We start from the raw sequence: 25,739 nt of genomic DNA on the forward strand, positions 1-25,739 counted from the left end.
ATGTATGTTCTTTGCCTCATCTGGAAACATAATAGTTCAACCATTTTATGAATCAGTATATAATATATGCTATGGCTGTCCAGCTGTGTCGACTGTATTGTGTAAAGCCAATTGATTACAGGCCAATTCCTGGCTGTGGCTTAAATGTAACATATATATATATATATATATATATATATATATATATATATATATATATATATATGACAGTGGTATTGATCTTTTTATCCAACTTTCAACAAGAAAGAATTTACCAAAATTACCTAAAAAAATGACCCCTTTAAACGGCTTCTTTTTAACTGAGAGGAACTTGTAGTGCCATTAATAGCACTGGGCTCATGTGTGAATCAATCTCCCTGCCTCTCTCTATCTCTGTCCTGCCTGTTAATCAAGGTGTTTGCTATCACCAGTTCCACTGCAGTGACTGCAGCACAGGAATGAGTCTATGTTTGCTTTGTTCAATATTTCTCCCTCCCCTTCAGCCTGTGCCAAGAAGGCAGTAGTAATAAGTGCCATATTAAAGTTAGTGTCTGACGTGCTCAGTTCAGTCCGTGTCTAAGCCATCTGTATTTGAACACTCAGCAGAGTGTTTGCCACATTTTGGGGGTATTTGGTGCTTCTCTTTCTTCGAGGTGGTCCAACCTAAGCATGAACTGGGCCTTCCTTGAAGGCCTCCTTAGCGGGGTGAACAAATATTCCACGGCGTTCGGTCGCATCTGGCTCGCCATCGTCTTCATCTTCAGGCTCTTGGTCTTCCTGGTGGCCTGTGAGAAGGTCTGGGGTGACGAGCAAAAGGACTTTGATTGCAACACACGGCAGCCCGGTTGTCACAATGTCTGCTACGACCACTTCTACCCCGTCGCCTACACCCGACTCTGGGCTCTCCAGCTGATCTTTGTCACCTGCCCGTCCTTTCTCGTGACGCTCCATGTGTCCTACCGAGAAGAACGTGAGCGCAAACACCGGCTGAAGTACGGAGAAAGCTGCACGCCACTGTACAATGACACAGGGAAGAAGCGAGGGGGTCTGTGGTGGACCTACTTCCTTAGCCTGCTGTTCAAGATAACGGTGGATGGTGTGTTTGTCTTCCTGCTCTTCTACCTCTACGAGGCCACGTTCTTCCCACCGTTGGTGAAATGCAGCATAGAGCCGTGTCCCAATGTGGTGGACTGCTACATCGCCAGGTAAGGGTACCTCTGAGGTTCTTAAATCAAGGGTCTGCAAACATGGGCCACCATTGGCACGCGGTAGCTCAATAAATGACACACTAGCATTATGTGTGTAAGCATAATCCCAATTTACCTCTTTCACAACATTGGCAGGAGCACATTTACGGTAGTTTGATTGACTTCTTCCCCATCCGCATTCCGCAAAAATGAATAAAAATAAAAATAGCACTGCCTGATCGGGCTCGGTAGATGATGGCAGGCTTAATGCTGATATGGCACATCAATTAACAAGAACATTTTAAAACGGTTGCCAACCCCTGTTCTAAATAGGTAAAGATCCTGGAATCCCAATGGCTGAACTTGACCTCTGACCTCCACTTTAAAAGCCAAGTTTTCTAAAGGAATCAATAAATATTCATCTTACACTTTCTGTCTCATATCCCTTTGTGTTCCTCAGGCCCACAGAGAAGAAAATTTTCACCGTTTTCATGGTGGTGACCAGCTTCGTGTGCATCTTCCTCACTCTTTGCGAGGTCTTCTACCTGTGTGGGAAGAGGTTCTGGGAGTGCAGCGGAAGAGGACATCGCTCAGTGAGGGAAAACTCCTTCATGATGACCAGAACTCCTCTGACTGGGAAGCAGAACTCAACGTTCAAAGAACCGGTTCCGGAGAAGGCCAACGTGGTCGACAACGGCAGTTCAGGATTTGGCAAAGCGAGTTCAGCCCCAGCGTACGGCATCGTAGTCTCCTGAGAGATATACGTCATGTTTATGAGTTTGACTTGGAAGAATAGTATCTTTTGTACTGTTGGACACATTTATCGGTAACATGTTAGTGGTTTTAAAGGAAATGTTGTTTACAAAGTTCATGTCTTTATTTTATTTTTTTTTTTTTTTTACATCAAAATGAAGACACAATGTTTTGTCCCATAATATCGTTTGGCTTTTTAAAGGCTTGTGATCTAAAATAACCGATATACACTCAAGGTGACTGTAGTATTTATGTGATAATTTTCAACATGAGGTTATTTTTGTTATCTGTATGGCCACAAAATAAAAATGCTTTACTTATTCTAAGATACGAGACCCGCAGTGTGTGTTCTTTAACACAAACAGACTCATACTTCTGTATCAGCACACAGCAATGTCATACACTTTAACAAGAAATGAAGATATTTGCTAAAATAAACAACCATCCTGTGGAATTTGCTTTGCCACATATTACTCTTTAATCCCTGTATGAAAGGTTTAGGAAATCTTACGTATTAAACTAGTTAAACTTAGCATCATTAAGGTACAGTGGTGCTCATAAATTTATGAACCCATGCTAAAGTTGACTAAAAAGAAGAATTAAAAAAATCATCAAAAAAATGAGGAAAACTCCAACCTTTAAGGACACCAATTTTGTTTGTGAATCAGTAATGTATCGTAAATAAATAAATGTTCTTCCTTAAAATACAGGGGGCATAGGTAAGTACACCCCTATGTTAAATTCCCATAGAGGCAGGCAGATTTTTATTTTTAAAGGCCAGTTATTTCATGGATCCAGGATACTATGCATCCTGATAAAGTTCCCTTGGCCTTTGGAATTAAAATAGCCCCACATCATCACATATACTTTACATAAAATCATCTCTCAATGCAAATCAAACCAGCTATTAGTCTAACTGAAATAAAACCATGCCAATCTCTAGGTATGGTGAAGGGTATGTGATGATGTGGGGCTACTTTAATTCCAATGGCCAAGGGAACTTTATCAGGATGCATAGTATCCTGGATCCATGAAATAACTGGCCTTTAAAAATAAAAATCTGCCTGCCTCTATGGGAATTTAACATAGGGATGTACTTACTTATGGCCCCTGTATTTTAAGGAAGAACATTTATTTATTTACAATACATTATTCATTCACAAAGAAAATTGGTGTCCTTAAAGGTTGGATTTTCCTCATTTTTTTAATTAAGGCATTAAGGTCAATTTCCAAAAGATGATTATTTTATTCTTCTTTTTAGTCAACTTTAGCATGGGTTCATAAACTTATGAGCACCAAGGTAATTTTTTGGAAAGAGAGCTTTTTTTAATCAGACATCTTGAATGAACTTACAACATGCAGGGCAGATACAAATGGGTGCAGTATTATAAAGTACATTCAACCAATAGAGATATAGATGGTGGATTGCAACAATGTACAAAATGATCTACACATGATTAGCGATGGGAGTAACATTATTGACAAAAGTTGTGAAAATCACCACTCCTACCAAGTCCCACTTCGATGACAATTAATCACATCCTGCATTCCATCAGAGCAGCGGACCGAGATTTGATTTCTAAAAGACGGTATCATAAAACTGAGTGTACTAATGAGGCAGCAACCACCACATTCTTACCTGAGAAAATTAAAACAAGCAAACGCTTGTTATATCTGATTTTGCGATATTGCCGCTCCTTATCTCCAGTGTATTTGGGTGCCAATGGTTCCAGAGCGCTTGCACAAACAAATGTTAGGTGGTGGCCCTGTTTCATACTGATTAATCATAGCCACAAAGGGGCATATTTCTACATCACGGTTGCCTAATGGGGCTGATACCAAGTCACTATGGCTACATTAAGAAATGTTATGATCAGAGTAGACAAACCTAAATGGGGTCTAATAAGGTGTACTTGTTACTTGTACATTAGCTGAATGTCAGTTCTAAGATAGAATGATGCTGACAGGGAGTAGTTGGAGGTTTAAATGTTAATTTTGGGTGGATGCTGTCTAATAAGGTGTACTTGTTATTCATTATACTGTATTGCCTTTATTCATTTGTCACACTGCAACCAAATTCCTTGTTCGGTCAAACCACTGATGTGTCTGTTAATGTTTGCTTGAGCCATTTGTTTTCTGTATTTACAAAGGATATACCGTGACAATACAACTGCCATAGTTGTTAACACTTACTGTTCTCAAAGCTCTTGGGTTAGCTGAATGTCAGTTCTAAGATAGAATGATGCTGACAGGGAGTAGTAGGAGGTTTAAATGTTTTTTTGGGTGGATGCCAAATGTGGCCCCACCTCTAGATTATGGCCAAGAGTTGATTCATGTGGCCAGTCAATATCAGAGACTTACTGTAGGAGAGAGGTTGGCTGCTGAACGCATTCCCATAGTCTATTTCCCAGACAGGGGACACAATGGACTGAGTGGAAGAGTTTTCTTATGGTAAGCTAATACATTTTTAGTCATGATTGTATATTTTGGGACAGTCATATTACGTTTGAAAGACTCCCTGTAAAGCTACGAACTTTACATTTAAGGGCAGAACTGGACTTCTGCATTCAGAGGCAGGATGGGAGAGCATTATACAAACTCTACTTTCGGTCTTAACTTTCCTAAAAGTGTAAAAGGCTGAAGCCAAGGGTTTTATGTGTTGAATAAGTGTGTCAGCAAATTATTAAAGGCATCTTTCTTCAAAGTGCCAAACTTTGGTAGCAAGTGAAAATGTTTTTAACTGTGAGATGTAGGAGAGGGGATTGAGGTTTCATAGCTGTCAAAGAAATGGTTTGATCGCAAAAGAGAACGACGATCTAAAATACGCAGTGAAATATTCGGAACAGATTGCAGAATATTTATCTCAATCAAGGCTGATTTTATATATATATATATATATATATATGTATATATATAGTATTTTAAAACCTTGTATTTCTCCGGAAAACTGCCTAACTCTGTCTTTGTTTCTTTGTTGTGTTGTAGCTCTCAAGTCTTACCTCCTGCAACGTTTAAAGACCGACTTCCAAAGAGTCACAGATCAACGCTGAACTCATGGATTGGAAATTTCTCCAGGGTCTTCTTAGTGGAGTCAACAAGTACTCCACTGCGTTCGGGCGTATCTGGCTATCAGTGGTCTTTGTCTTCAGGGTGTTGGTCTTCGTGGTTGCTGCCGAGCGTGTCTGGAGTGACGACCAGGGACTCTTCGACTGCAACACACGCCAGCCGGGTTGCACCAACATCTGCTACGACTACTTCTTCCCCATCTCCCACATCCGCCTCTGGGCTCTCCAGCTCATCTTCGTCACCTGCCCTTCCTTCATGGTGGTGCTGCACGTGGCCTACAGGGAAGAGCGGGAACGCAAGTACCGAGTCAAGCACGGCGAGGACACTCGGCTGTACGACAACACGGGCCAAAAGCATGGCGGCCTGTGGTGGACTTACCTGATGAGCCTCTTCATCAAGACCGCCTTCGAGGTCACTTTTCTCTACCTGCTCCACTACATCTACGACAGCTTCAAGCTGCCCAGGAAGGTCCAATGTGATGTCAGTCCCTGTCCTAATTTGGTGGACTGCTACATAGCGCGGCCCACCGAGAAGACCGTTTTCACTTACTTCATGGTGGGGGCGTCCGTCCTGTGTGTGGTGCTCAACGTCTGTGAGATTTTCTACCTGATTGCTATCCGGGTGGTGAACCTCAAACACAGAGGCAGCGCCCATGCCTCGTCTAGAAAGATGCCACCGCTCCACCCTGACATGGACTGTGATGGCTGTAAGTCATCTCATACATCATAGCTGGAAACCTAGTAAAGGGAATCACTATTTGTTCTTATGCCTCTAATTGACTTAGACAATTTACCCATTGAGGGTATTTTCATTAAAAAAGTAATTTTATGTATACATTTTATTATGTAATATAAATATATTATATTTTGACACAAACAACCATATGCTCTGTAATTATATTAGAACTTTTTTTCCCCCACAAGTGTAATAAATATTTAAGCACCAGAAGAAAGCTGAATATTGTAGTGATAGCTGTACATCCAAGTAATCGATCATTATTCAATGAAGAACTGAAGGATTGCTCGTATTTGTGACCATTGTAATACAACTCGTTTCTTGTATTCCCTAAAAAAAGATTGCCAAAGCACTAAATAAAGTTTTTTTTTTTTCAATAATAAAACCACAGCAAATGCACGTTCATGGGTAAGATTTGCTTTCTCCTAATTTAATGGCGCCATTTCTCCACCTGGTGGCACTAAAGGCATACTACACTGACGTGTGTCGGATGTGCAGCCTTCAGAAAACATGACAAAGATCCCTTCCCAGAGTTAAATTGTTTTAGGTTTATGTATTATTTGTACTGCTAAGGCTATTCTGCATTTCTACAATATTCCTAAATAGTTTATGTTACTCTTTAGCAACTGTAATCAAAGAGAAAAGTACAGTTGTCTTTCATGTTTTTTTCCCCCCAGGCTTTGATCCAGGTGTTGACACCGAACTAGCATAAGAGGTTTTAGCCTCCTTAACGCACCACATTTAGTTAAAAAGAACATACAAAAAACAAAAAAATACCCCCCAACATTTATGAATAAAGTCAGTTAACTGCAGCATGGCTTAGCCTACACTAAAGTAGCCTGTACTACTATTCCTATCACTAAAAACAGGGAGGTGCTAACAGGTGCAGGTCTGTGAAGGTTGCCGAAATTCGACAGACAACGGGTGTTGATTTCAAAATAAAAGCATGAAATGTATTCCTTTACAAGAAATAGCCTAATTGTTGGAGTGCACGTCAGAGGCATTTTTGGACATGAAAACGTATTTCAATAATGCATTTACAACTGAGTATTACTCAAACATAATTTTAAACTTTGTAATTTCCTTCATTGTCTTTGCACTTGTTCGCTCAGTAGGCCATTTTTTTCTGACTTTCATCTGACATGCCTACAATTGCTTGAGGAAATGTAGTTACTGGGTTTATGAAACTCCACTCCAAAAAGCGATTCTGATAGTTTGACAAGTACTGTACTTGTTTATCAAGCTTAATACGCTTTTAGTGATACATTCTTAAATACGAAGATATTTTATTTTGAAAAAGATGAGCAGAAGTGTCAGTCAGCCTGTCTGGCTGGTTGACAGGAGTGTAGTTTGGAGAGAAGAGGGGACACGCTGATCAAACTCAAGGCACCGGACTCACCGTCAATATAACCGAATGGTGGTGACCTAACAGAGATGGCCGGTTCAGGTAATACATAGTTATTTATTTGTTTGTTTCAAACTTTCGGAATGGTGTGGGTGTGGTAGCAGCCAGGAGATGAACTGTGTATCTTGTGAAGAGAGCTTTAAAATTGCATTGTCAATCCAAATTTTTTCTGTATTTTAGCTAAATTCCTTCAAAAGTTAAAATGGTTTCCTACCAGATTCAACAACCCCTGTATCAAAGTCCTGGTACTGATATTTTACATTGATTTAAATGTGAAATTAAAACTGCAAATTGTAGTTAAGTTCTGCACTTCTAATCTATTTTGAAACCACATTCTTTGGAGCACACGGTTCAAGTATGTGAGGTGTGAATGCTAATGTGAAATGCAATGACACATCTACTCTGAAAGTCTTTTGTATCAGTGAATGCAGGAATGTGAATGAGAATTCCCCAAATATGCAGTTGTGAGGATGGGAGCAGTGGGGATGTGTCCTATCTATGTTGCATGAATTAACAAATATAGACAAACTTGTGCCTTGGCTTAATATGGACATTGAGAACTGCTCTCAGTGTCCATTTTAAGCCAAGGCACAAGTTTGTCTTGGCATTTGCCAGGTTTCTGTGTTAAGTTAGGTTTCATGGACAAGCAGAGTGACCCGAGTTTGCTTTTCATGTGTTGAATGGCTACACAATTAATCCATAGCCTGCAGGAATTGTTCACTCAAACTCTTCACTCCAGCTTTGATTTTAGTTGCAATCAATTCATGTCAGATGTAGTTTCATTCTTCTTTTTTTTAAATTTTTTAGCAACTTGTTGGGGACAGTTCCAGTCTGAACCGCCTGTACTGTAGTTATGTGTTTAGCAGCTAATCATTAATACGAGTGACATCTCTGCTGTGGTTTTGAACCTGGCTCTTGTGTCTCTGATCAATACAACATGGGCAACCACGGCTCACGTAACAATCACCTGAAAGTAGGCATGGGCCGGTTACTGGTTTCAAGGTATACCGCGGTTTGAAAAAGTGACGGTTTCAAAACCACTAAAATGATCCGCCGTACCGCTCCTGCGGTATGAGCTGTTTTTTTTTTATGAGTTGTAGAAATCCCTGTCCCTGCCAGTGTGGCAGTGTGTTTAAACAATAAAATCCATTGTATAAAAACGCTTTGGTGCATATCTTTTTTTACCTTTTGCCATGCATCAGCCGCATCAAATAAAGGCCTTGGTTTTCATGCTGTTCTGATACCATTGGATTCCCCCTGCACCAAAGAGCACCTTGGTAGACTTTTTTTCAACCACCACCAAAAAGAAGCCCTCCTTGTTCTCTGTCTTCCCACATAAAATACATTGTGTACCCAAACTAGGGATGCACCGAATCCAGATTTTTGGGGTTCGGCCGAATACTGAATCCACTGGTTAAGATTCTGCCGAGTCCACAGCAGTGTATTTTTCATTTTATTTTATTTTAACTGTAAAAAAAATAGGCAACATTATGCCAGGAAGACAATTACCATAGGCCTATGTTGACCCTATCTCAAGATCCAAGCCCACTGTTTGTTCGGTGTAGGGCTAGCAAAGCTGGTAATGGCCGTCTGGTTAACACAAGTTTTTAGCTGTGACTGTCCTTCCTTTGCCGTACCTGAAGTTCGCTTCATTTTGGCTGCTGTCTGTAGATTCCTTCATGCACAACTCGTATTCTTTCGGATATTACATACGCAAATGTTCTAACAGTGGTGATGTTGTGTATTGTTTAGGGTCCTCGCCACCACGAGACAAATCGGCATTGTAAATTGAACATGTAGCTGGACTTGAATGGCCTTCTTTTGACTGAAAGTACTGCCAAACACTTTTCCTGCTCACGAGTTCCATTTTCACTTTCTCACAGCCTACTGCATTGAACGCTCCACCTACGTAAACACCTTCCCGTAATCAACCGCGGCGCCATTACGTCGACCAGCTTAGCGCGCGTAATAGGGAAACAATTCTAAGGTTCGGCAGAAACTGAACCCCGTCAAAAAATATTCGGCCGAATCTTGGATTTGGTGCATCCCTAACCCAGACATTTCAAAATAATACATTTTTAAGCTGTTATTGCAATACCGCAATACCGTGAAACCTTGATATTTTTGCTGAAGGTTATCATAGCGTCAGAATCTCATACCGGCCCAACCTGAAAGCACTGCAATTCTTAGTTTTTTTTAATCATGGCTCTGTATATTCCACCTGCTTCTCTCCCTCCCTTCCCCTCCTCAGGAGTGTGTTGTGCCAGCCTGGAGGAGCCCAAGAGCCTGATGAAGATGGGTCTGTGCATGGTCCTCATCGGCCACGTTAACTTCCTGTTGGGAGCGCTGGTGCACGGCGTGGTGCTCAGACACATCAACCTCAACAAGCAGGCGTGGGCCATGGAGTACGCCATCTCCAACGTGGTCGCTCTCACCTCTGGCCTCATAGTAAGATTCCTACTGATCATAGTCTATATCCACGATGTATCGTTTCCGGGATTTGTTGAGGTGCCGCTGGAAATTCCGCCGGATGTCTTTCATTTCTCCCGGATGTCCGTCACTTTTCGCTTTCTTTGTGTCGGCATTCTAAACTCCGGTGGATTTCTGAGGACTATGGTTAACTGCCCCTCAGATCTCTGCAGGGTAAATCCAGACAGCTAGCTAGACTCCAATCTGAGTTTTCCGTTGCACGACTAAAACTACTTTTGAACGCACACATGTACAAATTACACATTACACGTTGCACATTACGGCAGAAATCTTTTTGATTTATTTTTCAGCTCCTACTACGTGAGCCCTGTCTCTGTGCGTAACTTAGAGTTTTTCCTGCCTGTCTCTGACTACAGCCAATCACCAGCATTATTAGATCTTGGCAGAAGCATGCTGCATGCTTATTGGCTCACTGACGCTGATGAGATTTGCTCCTTAGGCATTGGAATTTAGTATTGAATGACAAGGCATCGAATTCGCTACCCAGCCCTGGGGATAAGGGAATTTTCAACTGTTAAACAAACCATTGCATATATACATATCATTGCTCCATCAGTGCTGGGGTTGCACCCTGCCGACCACAAGCTACAAATGGATCTACAAATGTAACTAGAATTGATCATAAAGTACTGCGGAAACTTTCTCAATACAAAAATCAATATTGCAACAAAAGGGGTTATTTGGACGTGTGCCTCACTGGATCCTCCTAGTCATTAGGGCTACTCGTTGGCCACTTTCCTAAACAAAGAACCGTTCAAGAATCCTCTTTCTTTTTTTTTTTTTTGTTCATAGGAAAATCATTTAATTTAGAGACATGTAATTTCCCCTTTACAAATGCATAAAATGGTTGTTTGAATCAGTCACAGATTTATTTTATAATCTCAGATTGATCATCAACACTGATGAGATTAGATTAGATTAGATTAAACTTTATTGTCATTGCACATGTCACAAGTACAGAGCAACCAAATGGAGTTAGTGTCTAACCAGAAGTGCTTGAGCAGTGATTAAATAACATATTAACCCTTGTGTTGTCTTTCCGTTGCCCAGGCAACTTTTTCAACCCTTTTGTCACTTTTTCTAACATTTTTGTCACTTTTTTCAACGTTCTGTTATCAATTTTTTTTTCATTCAGTTGCCATATTTAATTGAACACCAACATTCAATGAAAGTTGTGAACTGATCAATTCTTTTACTTGTGTAGAGCGTTGCCTGGAACCATCCACATTACTTTTTTTGACAATTTTGTTAAAGTGCTCATATTATGTTTTTTGTTTTTTTTCCTTTTCTTTATTGTGTTATATATCTTTTTGTGCATGTTATAGGTTTACAAAGTGAAAAAGCCCAAAGTCCACCCCAAAGGGACTTACCATCTCTAACAGAAAACACTGTTCACAAACTGCTCCAAACAGCTCTATTGTAGTCCAGTCTTTACTTCTGTGACGAACGTGCGTCACTTTGTAACACACGTTATAATGCTCGCCTAGCTGTTAGCATGGCACTCATACTCTGCTTCTGACTGGCTAGTAGTCCTTACCTAGGTACTGCACATGTGCGACTCCCAACAAAGATGGAACAGAAGTGAGATGCTGTACCCCAACTGTATTATTGTAATATTTGAAGTGGTATTGTGAATGAATAAATAAATAAATAAATAAATGTCTCACTCTGTAGCTAAAACAGAGAGCTCAACACACAGGGTGAAAAGAGGAGCTGCAGCAATGTGCAGTATAACACAAATATGGTGTTTTTTGAAAATTAAACCATGAAAACCCTATTCTGATATAACCTCTAAATACAATTATGAACCTGAAAATGAGCATAATATGAGCACTTTAAAAGAAACCCAAATTTCTGATATAGAAACATTTTAAAAATGGGTCAAATTTGACCCGAGGACAACAGGAGGGTTAAATAACATACAGTATGAAAACAACTTTCAAAGCCGACAAAGGCACTTTAAAGAAGCGATTTGAAATGCTTGCAGTGGCAGCACAGTTGTGGTGTTGAGATCTTTTGAGTCGCCCTTGTGTTGCTACCTTGAGCGTGTCTGAGAAAGTGAAATCGTCTCCTATTTCATGTAGTGGTCATTTTTATAGTTGCAAATGGAGCAATATGAATATTGTTTAAATCTATCTTGTTTCTGCAGGGAATTCTTGTTGGCATTCTGGCTATTATCCTGTCTAAAAACAAGAAGAGTAGAGGCCTGGTTAGTATCATTACTTTCATTTTCTCTCTTCTGCTCTGTCCATCGATTCTTCCTATGTTGCCATGATCAGTATTTTCAAGGCTCTCTGCCAAGGATGTCATGAAAACCAAAAAATCTAGTGGTCGGTACCGATACCACCAAAAGTACACCCTACTCGATACCAAATTAAGTCGATACCACGGTGTGTAAACAGTCCATGTGCTCTTTTTTCAGTGTCAGTTTTTTCTTTAGTTTCAACTTTCTGTCTTTCTGTAGTACATACGGTACTGTAGAAAAACGAGTAGCGTCACGTTTTCTGAATTTTTGTACCAACTGTACCGTTCTCGTGACATCCCTACTCTCTGTTAATTGTGATCTGTCTACCTCCATGCACACTTGCTTTCTCTTTATATTATATTATTTTATTATTATATTATATTTTGAGGCTTTCTTAACTTCTGTCTCTGTCTATCCTGCCAGGAGGATATTAAAAACCCTCTTTGAGCTCCTGCATGTTGCCTCAGGTGTCTAAATCCGGGCCTGCAGAGCTGGAATAGTTTGTGTTTAGTTTTTTTTCCTCTCTCCTCTCCCTCCGGCCGTGCAGCACAGCTTCTCCTCATGTTTACTTAATCAGCTGTCAGGCTGCTCCGACGGGACACATGAGACAGCGATCTAACCAGAATGAGTAAGCCCGGGCCAAACCTGCCGCGATAAACCACTCCCCGTTTCCTTTTGTCAACGAGAGCAACCGTGAACTGGGCAAACCCTTGCTCCGTCTTGTTATCCTATTTACTCATCCAGGCATCACACTGCATGAATAATAAGTAATCCTAACACTCCCTTTTTTCACGTTTACACAGTCCTTTATCACACGCTCTGGCTACTGGCTTCTAATCTCTCTCCTTTAAGTATTTCTTGTTCTTCTTATCGAGTTTCGACCCAACGACGCCGTCATCTTCACAAAGTGATTTTAAATGTCTCCAGACTTTCTGTACCTATGTCTCGCCTTATTAAAGGATAGGTTCACTACCACTACCACTTAGTGGTATGAATGGCAATTTGTTTTTACTTTCCCTGTGCCTCGAATACTAGCTTTGTAAGCTAATCAGCGGTGCGCGCTAGCTTGTTTCAAGCTACAAACACATCCGATTAGCATGAAAACATGTCCCATAGAGCGATCGAGATAACATCTGTTATTAACCCCTAGGTTCTTTTTGCGCCGGAATTGTCCTTTAAGCCTCCACTGGACTGTGTTAAAGCCCCATGAGAAGCTGCAATAGAACACAGAGTTCATCAAAACTAAAGCTGTTGGGTTTGTTGTGTGACACATCATGACTCGACACATTTTAAAGTCTGGATTGAAAAGCAGCGAACTTAAGGCAAAATCAAAAACCATGTTCCAAATGCATATCTTAAACGTTCATACTACTTTATCAATTCTCAATCAATTGATCTTTTCTTTTGCCTACTTAAACATGAACATACAGTATCTCCATATCTCATGTTGTTAATGCCTGTTGTTTATATTAACCCTCTGAGGTCTAAGGGCATTTTTACATATCTTTTGAAATTCACCTTTTTAAGGGTATTTGTATATAACCTTATCCCCATGTGTTTCGTATTAAAATGTTCAGAACAAACCCGGCTTTCTATCAAGTGGGGTCCAAATTTGTCCCCAAGCAACGAGTAAAGAGATAATTTGGCCCTAAAGCTGAAAAGTTGACATTCGCTTTTTGAAATTTCTCAAATCTCTTGTGAAAACAAACCCACACTTTGTTTGTTTTTGGTGCTTGAAATGAATTTACAAAAGCCTTGGGTTCACAAAAGAAGTGTAATATATGAATACATAATAGTAAATAAATGTCTAAAATTACATTTTTTTTCTATCGCTTTTTGAATACAAGTGTTGTCCAACGTTGCGTGGACTCTCAGGTGCGTCTTTTGTCCTCCGAGGGTTAATATTGTTTATTCTCTGCAGTCCTTTCATCTATTTACTGTCGCCCCAGTTCTCCCAACTGCATAAAAAAGCTTGATCTCATGAGCCATCAGCTTTTTGGATCCCTGATTGTCTCTTCTCCTTCTGTTCCTCCTGCAGACGTGGTCCCTCTTCTCCGTCGGCCTAGCTGCAGCTCTCATGGCGGCGGCCTCCGCCGTCGGACTCTCTGTGTCCGTGGTGTGGGCCGCCATTTACGGGGAGCAGAGCCTCCTGACTCACTGCCACTTCCCCGACGCTGCCGGCTACTCCAGCGTTAGCGACGAGTGTTCTTTTGACCCCACACGCGTCTATGTGAGTGTACTGGTGTGTGCGTCAGCTGGACGCTGAGATCAAGTCAGGAACTGTGACCTTTTACGAGCTCTTTGAACAGTTGTTGTTGTCACCGCGCCACAAACGCACAACAGAGCCACAAGGCTACACAATAGGGTGGCCCATGCCCCCTTTGTATGTGCAGTGGTGGAATGTAACTAAGTAGATTTACTCAAGTACTGTATAGGGCTACACAATATGAGGTAAATCTGCGACACGCGACAATGTTATTCAATATCGCCATAACGATACTACTTGTGATAAATTAACAGATATTAAAGTGTACTCAGTTCTGCATCTCCGCTGCTTGCAGTATTCTGCTAAAATGCAAGAAATTGCTTGTTGAATTTCTTTTATTGAACAAATTGAACATTGAATTGAATATAAAAGGCACCAGTAAAAAAAGAATGACATTTCAAAGTGCAGTTTTCTAATCATATTTTCTTTCATCTATTACAAAAATCTCGGAGTGTCTATCGCGATATGTCGCAGCCTTTTGTGATGTTTGCTGCGCCAGTTGATAACGCGATGACGATAAAAAAAACAAAGTATTGTGCAGCCCTAGTACTGTACTTAAGTACAAATTTGAGGTACTTGTACTTTAGTTGAGTCTTTTCTTTTCATGCCACTTTCTACTTCTACTCCGCTACATTTCAGAGAGAAATATTGTACTTTTTACTCCACCACATTCATCTTTTTATACAGCTTTAGTTACTTTACAAATTAAGATTTTTGCACACAACGTGTAGTTTCTAAAATACAATGTTTTATCATAAATTAAACTATCCAACAATATAACGGCCACAAATCCAGCTGAAATGATCAGACCATTTAGCACTAGAGTTTAGATTCTCGGCCCGAGCCCGAGCCCGACCCGAGCCAGAGCGGACCTCGGGTCGGGCTCGGGCCGTTATTTTCCGCCACATCCTCGGGCCGGGCCGGGCCCGGGCCGGACCCTTGATCAAGCAATTTTTTTTTTTTTTTATCCGTTACCTTATTATCCTATTTGGGTGGGGAGAAAGCTATGCCATAATCAGAAATATTAGAAATATATATATATAGGCTATATAAAAGTAACAAATGTGTAGCCTACAAAAGTTAGGCTGCAGTTACAAAATGCAGCACGTGTCATGCGCGGAGTCTCCTCCTCTCGCACGCATCACACCGGGAGCTTGAAGATGTAAAGAAAAAAAGAAAAACAGGAGAATTAACTTTGAGCAAGTGTGGAGGAAAGTCGGAGGTATGGAAGCAGTTTAAACAAGTCGTGGGCAGTGACAACAATATGTTGTTCATCGTTTCTTTTTTTTTTTACGTTTCTTCATTCAGATCCACTTGCGATCCGTTCCATTCTAAACAAACAGCAGTTTACATGCTTCGTCCTTGTTGTATTATTCTAAACAGATTTCTGTAGTTCAAACAACTCTGAATTGTAGTTGAGAACGTCAGTTATAACGGCCCACGTATTAAAAAATTGTCGGGTTTAAATCGGGCTCATAATTACAGTTAATGTTTCGGGCCGGGCCGGGCTCGGACACAACGTGCTCGGGCTCGGGCAGGTTCGGGCTTGATTTTTTGGGCCGATCTAAGCTCTATTTAGCACTTGGTTGATTGACACAAATGTTTGGATCGTTTCCAGCTTCTGAAATGTGAGGATTTTTCTACATTGAGTACTTTTTAGAGCCAGACCGATATTATCGGCCGATATTAGGCATTTTCCAAACTATCGGTATCGGCATTTACAATGGCCGATAAATGAATATTTAAAAAATAAAATAAAAACGGACAAAACCCCCTTCAACCACGTTATGAGTGTTGCGTTGCATTGTTTGTCCACCAGAGGGCGCTCTACAGCGTCGCTGTTGGCAACACGCTTTGATTTTTGTTGTTGTTATTGTGTTTTTGTTCAAAGGACTTTAAGTTTCATATCTTAAGTTTGTATTTTTATACATTTTATTTATCAGAACGTTAATATATTTTGATGTTCCTCTGCTCTGTTGTGAAACAAGTTTATTTTTAAACTGCATTATCATATTATTTTAGTGAGCACTCATAAATAACTACAAATAACTAATGTTAGGGAAATCTGTTTATGTTTTGTTATGCGTTTCTGGATATATTTTTTTTAAAATACATATTGGGCTCTAGTTCTTTTTGCTTTTAAGTAGAGCTGGGCGATATGGAGAAAATCGAATATCACTTTTATTTTTGACCAAATACATCGATGTCGATATTGCGGCGATACTGTAGGTTGACTATTGGTGCTTTCCCAAAATATGTACACAATGAGAACGAAAACGGCTCGTAACCCTGGTAAGTTCAGAAAACTACATCACTTTACTGTAACACAGTTTAAAACCAGGACAAGACCAAACATGTCATAGCAACATATTACCATATCCAATACTTAAGATGATATGTAGCCTCATATATCGGTGTCGGTATAATATTGATATAATGCCCAGCCCCTCCTCCTTTTTTTAACCCTCTTGTTGTCATCGGGTCAAATTTGACCCATTTTTGAAAAATTCCTTTATCAGAAAATTGGGTTTCTTTCAACCAAATTTTCAGAAAAATAACAAGCTCTTTACAAGTAAAATAAATGATCAGCCCACTACTTCCTTTAAATTTGGATGTTTTATTCAATTTTATAGCATTAAAAAAAAAAAAAAAAACATTTTATGAAAGGACGTTGAAAAAGGTGACAAAAATGTCTGCAAAAGCTTAAACAAAATGTGGGGAAAACCCCACAAAAACGCCAAAAGGCGCAGAAAAAAATTGACAAAAACACCAGGGGGAAAAGCAACAAATGTTTTGAAAAAGATGACCAAAACGTTGAAAAAATTGTTTAACTTTTGACCCAGAAATACAAAAAGTTGCACGGTCGACGGGAAGACAACACAAGGGTTAAGAATTATTTTTGTTGTTGGCATTTTAGGCCTTTATTTGTGACAGGACAGCTTAGAAATGAAGGGGGGGGGGGGAATGACATGCAGCAAAGGGCTGCAGGTCGGAACCGAACCAGCGGCCGCTGCGTCGAGGACTGAGCCTCTGTATATTTGGCCGTGTTCTCTACTAGGTGAGCCTCCCAGGCGCCTTGACCAGCCCTACTTTTCTGTAAGTGTTCCAGATGATGCTTACGTGGATGGTTCCGTACAACGCTCCTCACAGGTAAAATAAATGATCAGTTCACTACTTTCATTGAATTTACATTACATTACAGTGCGTTCAACCTTGAAGGTGCAAACTCCAGACAACAAGCAGTAAGTGCAAGTACATTAGCTTTAAATATGTAATGCTACAAAGAGCCATATGAAAGTGCAGTATCAAGAGATGTGTGTATATATATATATATTATATTATTTATTTATTATATATATATATATTATATTATATTATATATATATATATTTATTTATTTATTTATTTATTTATATATATATATATATTTATTAATTATTATTATTATTATTATTGTTATTATTATTATTATTATTATTTTTTTTTTTCTCCCCTTCATTATCCGAGGTGTAGTCGGAAGAGATGTGTTTTTAGCCTTCGGCGGAAGATGCACAGGTTTTCGGCAATCCTGATGTCAATAGGGGAGCTCATTCCACCATTTAGGAGCCAGGACAGCATTTGGGTGTTTTATTCAATTATATAGCATCTAAAAAAGAACTGATACAAGAACGTTGAAAAAAGTGACTAAAATATTGGAAAAAGCTTTAAAAATGTGGGGAGAAAACAAAAAAAAGCACAGGAAAAAAAATCAACAAAAACATCGAAAAAAGTGACAAAAACGTCTGGAAAGCTTCCAAAACATTGGGAAAAGTGACAAATACGTCCAAAAAAAAAAAAAAGTGACAAAAACATTGGGAAAAGCAACTATAGTGTCAAAAAAGATGACCAAAACGTTGGGGAAAAAAGTTTTTATTTCAAATTTTGACCCAGAAAAACAAGAAGTTGCATGGTCGATGGGAGAGAACACGAGGGTTAAGACGAAGGACGGGATCTGGATACTTATTCCGCCACTGTGTGTGCGTGTGCATAGGGTGTGGGAGAAGCGGCGCGTGTGAGGCTGTGGGTGTCTGTCTTTGCTGTCACTCCGCCGGTCACACTGTGCAGCTGGGTGGGCTGCTGGCAGGAATGCTGATCTGACGGTGTCGGCCCACTCCAGGCTGTGCCCTGTTCCAGTGTGCTGCAGATGGACTGTCAGGCAGGCTCAGCCTCACCGCTGCAGCGCACAACAACGCAACACTTTGGCATTTTAGCACATCTAGTAGTCTACAATTTATACGCTGGGTGACCTTTGTGGATTTCTAAGCTGGACTGTTCGAAGTTAATGCCAGTCCCGCTGTAAATACATACTGTACATTCGGCGCAGCTTTTGAGTTCTAGCTCAGTCTCAGATTTGAGCTGTTAGTAGCACAAACGCAGCATTTGACAGCTGTTGTGTTGACATTCTTTCATTCACTTTGTGACACAGGCTACATTTACATTGCTACGTTTTGGTTTTTAAAGAGTAACTACTGTTTTCTTTTCAACCTGGACCCTATTTTCCTATGTTTTTATGTGTAAGTGACTGATGGGAACAACAGTTTTTGAAATTGGTCCAGTATTAAGGCCCTGACACACCAACCCGATAATTGGCCGTCAGACAGTCTGGCGAGTTCGGTGACTCGAGTCTGTTCGGTGTTTTCCGTGCCGTCGGCCTTCATTTTGGCAGGTCAGTCGGACTCAATGACCAATCTGATTGGTGGAGTGCTATCCCGGAAATGGCGAGTGGGATGAGTGACGAACGCCGACGAAAGTCTTTTAAACTGACCTTTGTTGATCTGAAATGAAGACTCAGCAACTGCATGGCCTATTTCTCGCTAAATATTTTCAAAAACACGTTTCGGTGAACTATTTTCGTAAAATACGAGATCGTATTTCGAACAAGCTGCCATTACTATCGGCTGGAGAAGCCAGACCTGCGTGACGCGTTCGTCATTTCCAGTTTTCATTTTTTTGGGCGACAATACAGATTAGCGCCGCCTGCTGTTATTGAGACGTATTACGCGCAGAATGTACGCTCAAGTCGGCGTCGCTTTGGTGTGTTCCGAGGCACTTTTTGGACCTCAGGGAGCCGACTGATCATGCCGACTGCCTTTTCTGCCGATGGTTGGCCGTCGGGTTGGTGTGTCAGAGCCTTTTAAGCATGAATGCTGTAACCGGCAGCCACAGACCTGGCTGCCATGTAACGCTACGGGGCAAATGTGCATCTCTTATTTTGTCTTGTGTTCAGAATGTTGTTTTGTTTTGTTTTTTAAGTTAAAGAATTGCAACATCTTCCCAAAAGACAATGAAGATTAAATTAATTCATGCTCAATCTGGTCCGTTTTCCCGAAACGCGGGATTATTTGTCTCATTTTGGTTGTGCTCACTTTTTGGTTGTACCTCCAAATAAAGTTTAATAAAGTCATAATAAACCAGATTTATCCTTTAGAAACTCAGTTCCAACTCCGAGTCGGTACAGAAGTAACTGTTGTGTTCTGCTGAGACTGCAGAATGGGCTGGGCTGTTCACTCCGAGTTGCCTATTAGCAAAGGACCTCCAATATGGCTGCCGTAGGGCCCATTACATCACCTGAAAGTGTATTTCGGGCTTCTGGTTCTGACATTCATAGCTGCTTAGAGGCACTAATGATGGCTGTGCAAGGTTTATTGTTTTGTGCTTCCTGCATATTTCATGATGAATTTCCAAAGAAAGTTCCAAACTTCAACCAAAAAAACGTCGTTCTCTTTGTAGTCAGCCTGCCTAAAAAAAAAAAAAAAACCTGCTGCCTTGTTTTCTTTGAATTCCCTCTGTACACTTTTACTTTGATAACATTCTGCTTCGCATATTTTATTCACAATGCTGACTCTCCCGTGCAAACTGAAACTCCCAGACTCTGCTTCTGTCCACAGCCATCTTGTATGTATCACATCATTTCCCACACCGTGTCCCTGCCGCTCATGCCTCAAATTGTGTTCCATATGGTCCAGCTGGTGGTTGCCGCTAACTCCTCTCCTCCATCACTCCCCAGAGTACCACTCTGATCCTTTGGGTGCCTCTGATCGTGACTTGTGTCACCCAGACGGTGTTTTCATCCCGGTGCTCGGCTGTCTGCATTTCATTCCTGGGTTTATCTTGCTGCCCTACCAGGAAGAGAAGCAGGAGGGACTATGGCAGAGCGGTGAGATTGCCACTCAAACACACATTGTGCTGCTTTAACCATCATGTTGTTCTCGGGTCAAATTTTACCCGTTTTCAACGTTTGTTTTTTTTTAAAATCAGAAATATAGGTTTCTTTCAATCAAATTGCCCAAAAATATCAATGATGCATGGATGTACGTTGTATGTTACCCATACAGCATTCTTCGCAGATACAATTAATGATGACTTTCATTGAATTTTGGGTCTTTTATTCTATTTTATAGCATTTTAAAAAAAAAAAATTTTTATGGTTTTAAAACCGCAACCTGACTGAACTGAACTTTGACATGAACCCGTCTTTTATTCAGTCAACATCATCCTATCTTAACTATTAGTCAAAATAATTCATAATATCTGCTTTTTTTTTAAATTCAAAATTTAGGTAATGTCATTTAAATTAGGTTTATTGACCATGAATTTAAAAAATAAAGCATTGATAAAAGGGCCAACAAGTTTATGGTCGATGGGAAGACAACACAAGGGTTAAAAAAAGAATCCATTTAGATGGTGCGTGAGCTGTTTTCACTTAGGGCTGCACAATTATTCGAATTGTAATTGCGATTACGATTTTTACGATTACGATCACAAAAACAATGTCATTGCACGTGACGTTTTTGCAAGTAAACTCCTATTTTGTCTCAGTATCAACGGGAAATATCACAGTTCAAGGTGTTTTCACTGTTGGATTTGTTGAATTATGTTGTTACATAATCGTAATTTCAAATTTTGATCATGATTTTTTTTTTTCTCCATAATCCAGCAGCCCCTATTTTTCAATCAAGCATTATTTGAAATTGGATTTGAAAAAGAAATAATTTCTCTGTTTGTGTAGATCAATGTGGTGAGGCCGATGGAGGAAGCCTCTCCCTCTCGCAACAATGACCCTCCAAGAAGCTACACTCAATCTCCAACGTGTTACAATGACCCTCCATCCAGCTATAATGACCCTCCAAGGAGCTACACTCAATCTCCAACGTGTTACAATGACCCTCCATCCAGCTATAATGACCCTCCAAGGAGCTACACTCAATCTCCAACGTGTTACAATGACCCTCCAACCCGCTACACTGAACCTCCAAGAAGCTACACTCAATCTCCAACCCACTACACTGAACCTCCAAGAAGCTACATTCAATCTCCAACCAGCTACACTGAACCTCCAAGAAGCTACCGCCAACCTCCAAGACGGAACACTGAACCTCCAAAACAGCATCACAGACCTCCTCCCCCTCCACAGCGTCTTCCCCATCAACATCGGAGCCTCCCTCCCTCGGAGAGGGGGCCTCTTCACCAGCCGCACAGAGAAAGGTCAGAAGAAGAAAGGCTAACAACGAGGGTTGGCAGCCAGCAAAGGCCACCGCAGCAGCACCAACTGCTGGAGAGGGGTACCCATGAAAGGTCCAGCTTCTGGATTTAGACATATTTGACATGCAAGAGCTTCTTGAAGACCAAAATGCTGTGAGGGTATCTACTGTATAGCTAGCTCCAATGCTTGGATTCAAATATCGTACTCCACAACCCTATTGTCCTGTCAGTACTTCATAACTATGAACTCAGAGCTGGAGATGTTTCATTACGCAGTGCCGATGCATTCATTTTCTAAGGCCCAGGCTGTTTGCACAATGTGCAGGATCCCGGTTATGTGTCTGTTCTTGTATATCTGTACATATGAGGGTCAAAAAATAATATTCACGTCAGGATAGACAGATGAGGCAAATCCTTGCCTGTACAAGAATTCATTCAGAGTTAAAAGAATAGTTGGACATTTTGGGAAATGTACTTTGACGCTTTCTTGTCGAGAGTGAGATTAGAAGATTGATAGGACTATGTCTGTGCGGTTAGAACATGCTTAGCTTAGCATAAAGACAGAAAGCAGGGGGGGAAACCACTAGCTTGGCTCCGCCCAAAGTTAAAGAAACACCTAGCAACAACTCTAAAGCTCACTACTCAACATGCTATATCTTTATTTAATCTATCTTGTTTATTTAATCTATAAAATAAGTGTCAAAGTGTAAAAACAAATGTCAATTCATGGCCGGGAGAAAATCGTTTTTTTACACTTCAGTTGATGTACAAAGTCAGGTGGTTGCTTAGCTTAGCATAGCATATCATGAAACTGGAACCAGGTAGAGAAACGGCTAGCCTGGCTCTGTCCAACGTTACAAAAAAATATTCCTACTTGCACCACTAAAGCTCACTAATTAATATTTTCACGTTTGATTAATTTGTACACAAGCAGAAATGTAAAACCAGTTTTTTAAAACAATGCCAGGCTAGCTGTTTTCCCCTGCTTTGTCTTTATGCTAAGCTAAGCTAATCAGGTCTCTTCACATTTGGCGCACAGACATGCAAGTTGTATATCGATCTTCTTCTTCTCGATAAGAAAGCAAAAATGTGTATTTCCTAATATAATAAGTATATAATAATCCATATAATGGAGACAGGTACAGTAGAAATAGGAAGAAAAAGATTCTCACAAGTGAAGAAATGCAGTGTGCAGAGTGTGTTGGTGTGGGTGTGCCTCCGAGCTTTAATCCGTTTTCGTTGCCTGTGTGAGTAATTGAGAATTGAGAAAGTGTGCGCACGTTTTTTGTTTTCTGCTGTTAGGTATTTATTTTGACAAGTTAAGTCGACAAGTAAATAAAACTTTTTATTCAAAATTATGCATCTATCTTGCGTGTTTTATAGCCGAATTCTGAAACCGAAAAGACATTCCAGTTTAACATGTGGTTAACGGCAGCAGCTATAATTACCTGACAGGAATGACTGGTTACACTCCCTGACAGGCTGGTGCAAACACATTCACCCACTTCCTGTTAATAATAAGGACCTATGGTATACCTTTACAGGCTGCCACACTCCAATGCATGACAGCAATGTCCAGCTGTCAGACCAGCAGTGGTGGCATGTAACTAAGTACAAATGTTGAGGTACTTGTACTTGAGTCTTTTCATGCCACTTTCTAGTTCTACTCCGCTACATTTCAGAGAGCAATATTGTACTTTTTTACTCCGATACATTAATCTGACAGCTTTGGTTACTAGTTACTTTATAATTAAGATTTTTGCACACAAAACACATGTAGTTTATAAAATACAATGTTTTAATATAAATTAAACTACCCAACAATATAACGGCCTACAAGTCCAGCTAAAATGATTAGCTGATTAAACACTTAGTTGATTGACAGAACAGTTTGGATCGTTTCCAGTTTCTAAAATGTGAGGATTTTTCTGCATTGAGTACTTTAAGTAGATTTCCCTGATGATACTTGCATACTTTTACTTAAGTAACGTTTTTAATGCAGGACTTTTACTTGTAACAGAGTATTTTCACAGTGTAATATTAGTACTTTTACTTAAAGGTCCAATGTGTGGGAATTTCTCCCATCTAGCATTGAGATCATATATCGCAATCAACTCTCTCGCACCACGCAGTTCAGAGTACGTATTACAGCTACGGTAGCCTTCACGCTTCAAAAAGCCGGTCTCTTACTCTTTTCAATATCCTTTTTCTTTTTCTGGGTGAAGAAGAAGTTTGGATTTTGAATAGGTGTGGTCCTCCATGAAGCGACGATACCCATTAGCAGCATTAGCAGCACCTGTGAGTTTATCATGTGACAGCGAAAACGCAAAAGGCGGAGCAGTATGTCCTGTATGTCCCTTACCGGCTAACGTATTTCAAGATGGTGCATGAATATGGAGCGTCTACCCCAGTTCATGCAAATGCAAATGTAAAATTTCAAGCCAAAAGGAATACTTGGAATTGATGGTGGTGGTAAATATTCATGAAAAAGGACAAGTTTGTGAACGGCCAACACAGATTTTGAGAATGAACAACTAAACACACTGGACCTTTAGAGGAAAGGATCTAAATATTTCTTCCACCACTGCAGACCAGACATTAGCCTTGTCCTCGGTGAAATGCTCTACTCCCTTAATGCAATCCTTACATATATCCCAAACGAACCAGAGAAGAAATAAGGCAACAGTCCACACGTGCAGCTTTGAAACACATAGGTATATTTTCGAATTTTCAGGTCCAACGGAACAAACGTGACATCCTCATGTGTGAGGTTTTCATGCAACAGAAAAAAATAGGAAGGAAGAAAAGGGATGTTAGGAAGGAAGGAAGGAAGAAAGAAAGCAAGCAGGGGTATTTATCCAACACAAGGTACCAGTTCATCAGAGGCAGTGAATAATAGAAAAGGGTTAAATGGTAGTAGATCAGGGAGGGAGTAGCAACTGGTGTTCCTTATGCTACCAGCAGAAGGCAGTGACACCATAGGATTCCCAAAAGCAGCGGCAGAAATGTTTGGTACGAGTTGACATAACCCTTGCGTTGTCCTCCGTCTGTTTCACCTGCTTATCTCCCAATTCTGCGTTAGGCCTACATCTTCTTAGCCAACTTCATTCCAACTTGTCACTAGTTTTACACTTCTTGTTGGAAATCATGGTCAACAAACCTCATTTAGTTAAAAAAAAGAAATTCTAAAAAAACATAATCACAGACGGGTTTACTGTATGTCAAAGTGTAGTCAGTATATCGTTACTGTTTTGAAACCATTTCATTTTTTTGGATCCATTCATGTTATATTTGGGTACTTTGGTTAAAAGAAACCCAAATTTACGCTATATAGAAACTTTAAAAACGGGTCACGTTTGACCCGAGGACAACAGGAGGGTTAAGGTCAGTCCTACTGTCATGTGGATGCCGCTGCACCAGCACAGCTCTCATTGGTAGTTCACTTTGCCACTATAATTCAATTTGTGAGGTAGTGAAATGTTGGGCAAACACACACACACACACACACACACACACACACACACACACACACTGATTAGTTAAAAATCTGCTGTGTTTCAGTTTAGTCTGGTATGACAGAGGCTCTTCTCCGGCTAGCTAAAGCCATGTATCTCACTCAGTTATTTTAACTTTTACATTTTTTTTTTTTTTTTTTTTGGAATATCTGAAGTAATTGTATATGTTTGATCCTAAAATATATCAATATGTATTTTGGGTAAAATAAGTAAATATGCAAGAAATTATAATGCACAAGGAATATATGAGAAATAAATTGTATTTTGTAAGAGAATTGGTAAGTAAAGTTAGTAGCAGTGGTGTAGTCTAATGTATTGTAGTGGGTAACTACTGTACAGTGTATATATATATAGATAAATATCATAGTGGGGGGTCTGGCTGTCCTCCCCCAGGGAAGTTTTGACGGTCAACGACTTCATTTCCTGTATTCGGATACACTTTTATGCACCGATTTATGGTGGAAATACCTTTATTTAGCCTATGTGAAGAAGAAAAACACAGATGACAATTCTAAATATATCAAAATATAATGGAAAGTATGTTGTTGTGTGTCATAGGGGATTTTTAAGTTGGTAT

The 25,739-nt window shown here is 40.2% G+C and overlaps 3 protein-coding genes and 1 long non-coding RNA gene across 5 annotated transcripts; all 4 read left to right on the forward strand.

Moving 5' to 3' along the window:
* Window positions 1–263: 263 nt before the first annotated feature.
* Window positions 264–2,312, forward strand: LOC116041275 (gap junction beta-4 protein-like). The gene is made up of 2 exons (XM_031287167.2): window positions 264–1,184; window positions 1,627–2,312. The coding sequence occupies exons 1-2, from the start codon at window positions 649–651 to the stop codon at window positions 1,919–1,921; spliced, it is 831 nt and encodes a 276-aa protein (XP_031143027.1). The 5' UTR covers window positions 264–648; the 3' UTR covers window positions 1,922–2,312.
* A 2,608-nt stretch (window positions 2,313–4,920) lies between these two features.
* LOC116041286 (gap junction beta-3 protein-like) lies at window positions 4,921–5,835 on the forward strand. Its single transcript, XM_031287180.2, has one exon. The coding sequence runs from the start codon at window positions 4,974–4,976 to the stop codon at window positions 5,712–5,714; it is 741 nt and encodes a 246-aa protein (XP_031143040.1). The 5' UTR covers window positions 4,921–4,973; the 3' UTR covers window positions 5,715–5,835.
* A 1,203-nt stretch (window positions 5,836–7,038) lies between these two features.
* LOC116041235 (RNA-binding protein EWS-like) lies at window positions 7,039–23,003 on the forward strand. Of its 2 annotated transcripts, XM_031287124.2 has the most exons (6): window positions 7,039–7,167; window positions 9,377–9,573; window positions 11,765–11,824; window positions 13,899–14,090; window positions 20,173–20,322; window positions 21,175–23,003. In XM_031287124.2, exons 1-6 carry the CDS (start codon window positions 7,155–7,157, stop codon window positions 21,757–21,759), a joined length of 1,197 nt encoding a protein of 398 aa, XP_031142984.1. In that variant the 5' UTR covers window positions 7,039–7,154; the 3' UTR covers window positions 21,760–23,003. The 2 variants fall into 2 exon arrangements, with proteins under 2 accessions (XP_031142984.1, XP_031142985.1); XM_031287125.2 differs by lacking the exon at window positions 11,765–11,824.
* A 659-nt stretch (window positions 23,004–23,662) lies between these two features.
* LOC116041237 lies at window positions 23,663–25,156 on the forward strand. The gene is made up of 2 exons (XR_004102875.2): window positions 23,663–23,706; window positions 24,205–25,156. It is a non-coding gene; the product is annotated as an uncharacterized LOC116041237 (long non-coding RNA).
* Window positions 25,157–25,739: the final 583 nt, after the last annotated feature.

Source organism: Sander lucioperca, chromosome 16 (genome assembly GCF_008315115.2).
Source record: "Sander lucioperca isolate FBNREF2018 chromosome 16, SLUC_FBN_1.2, whole genome shotgun sequence".
Lineage (NCBI taxonomy): Eukaryota > Metazoa > Chordata > Actinopteri > Perciformes > Percidae > Sander > Sander lucioperca.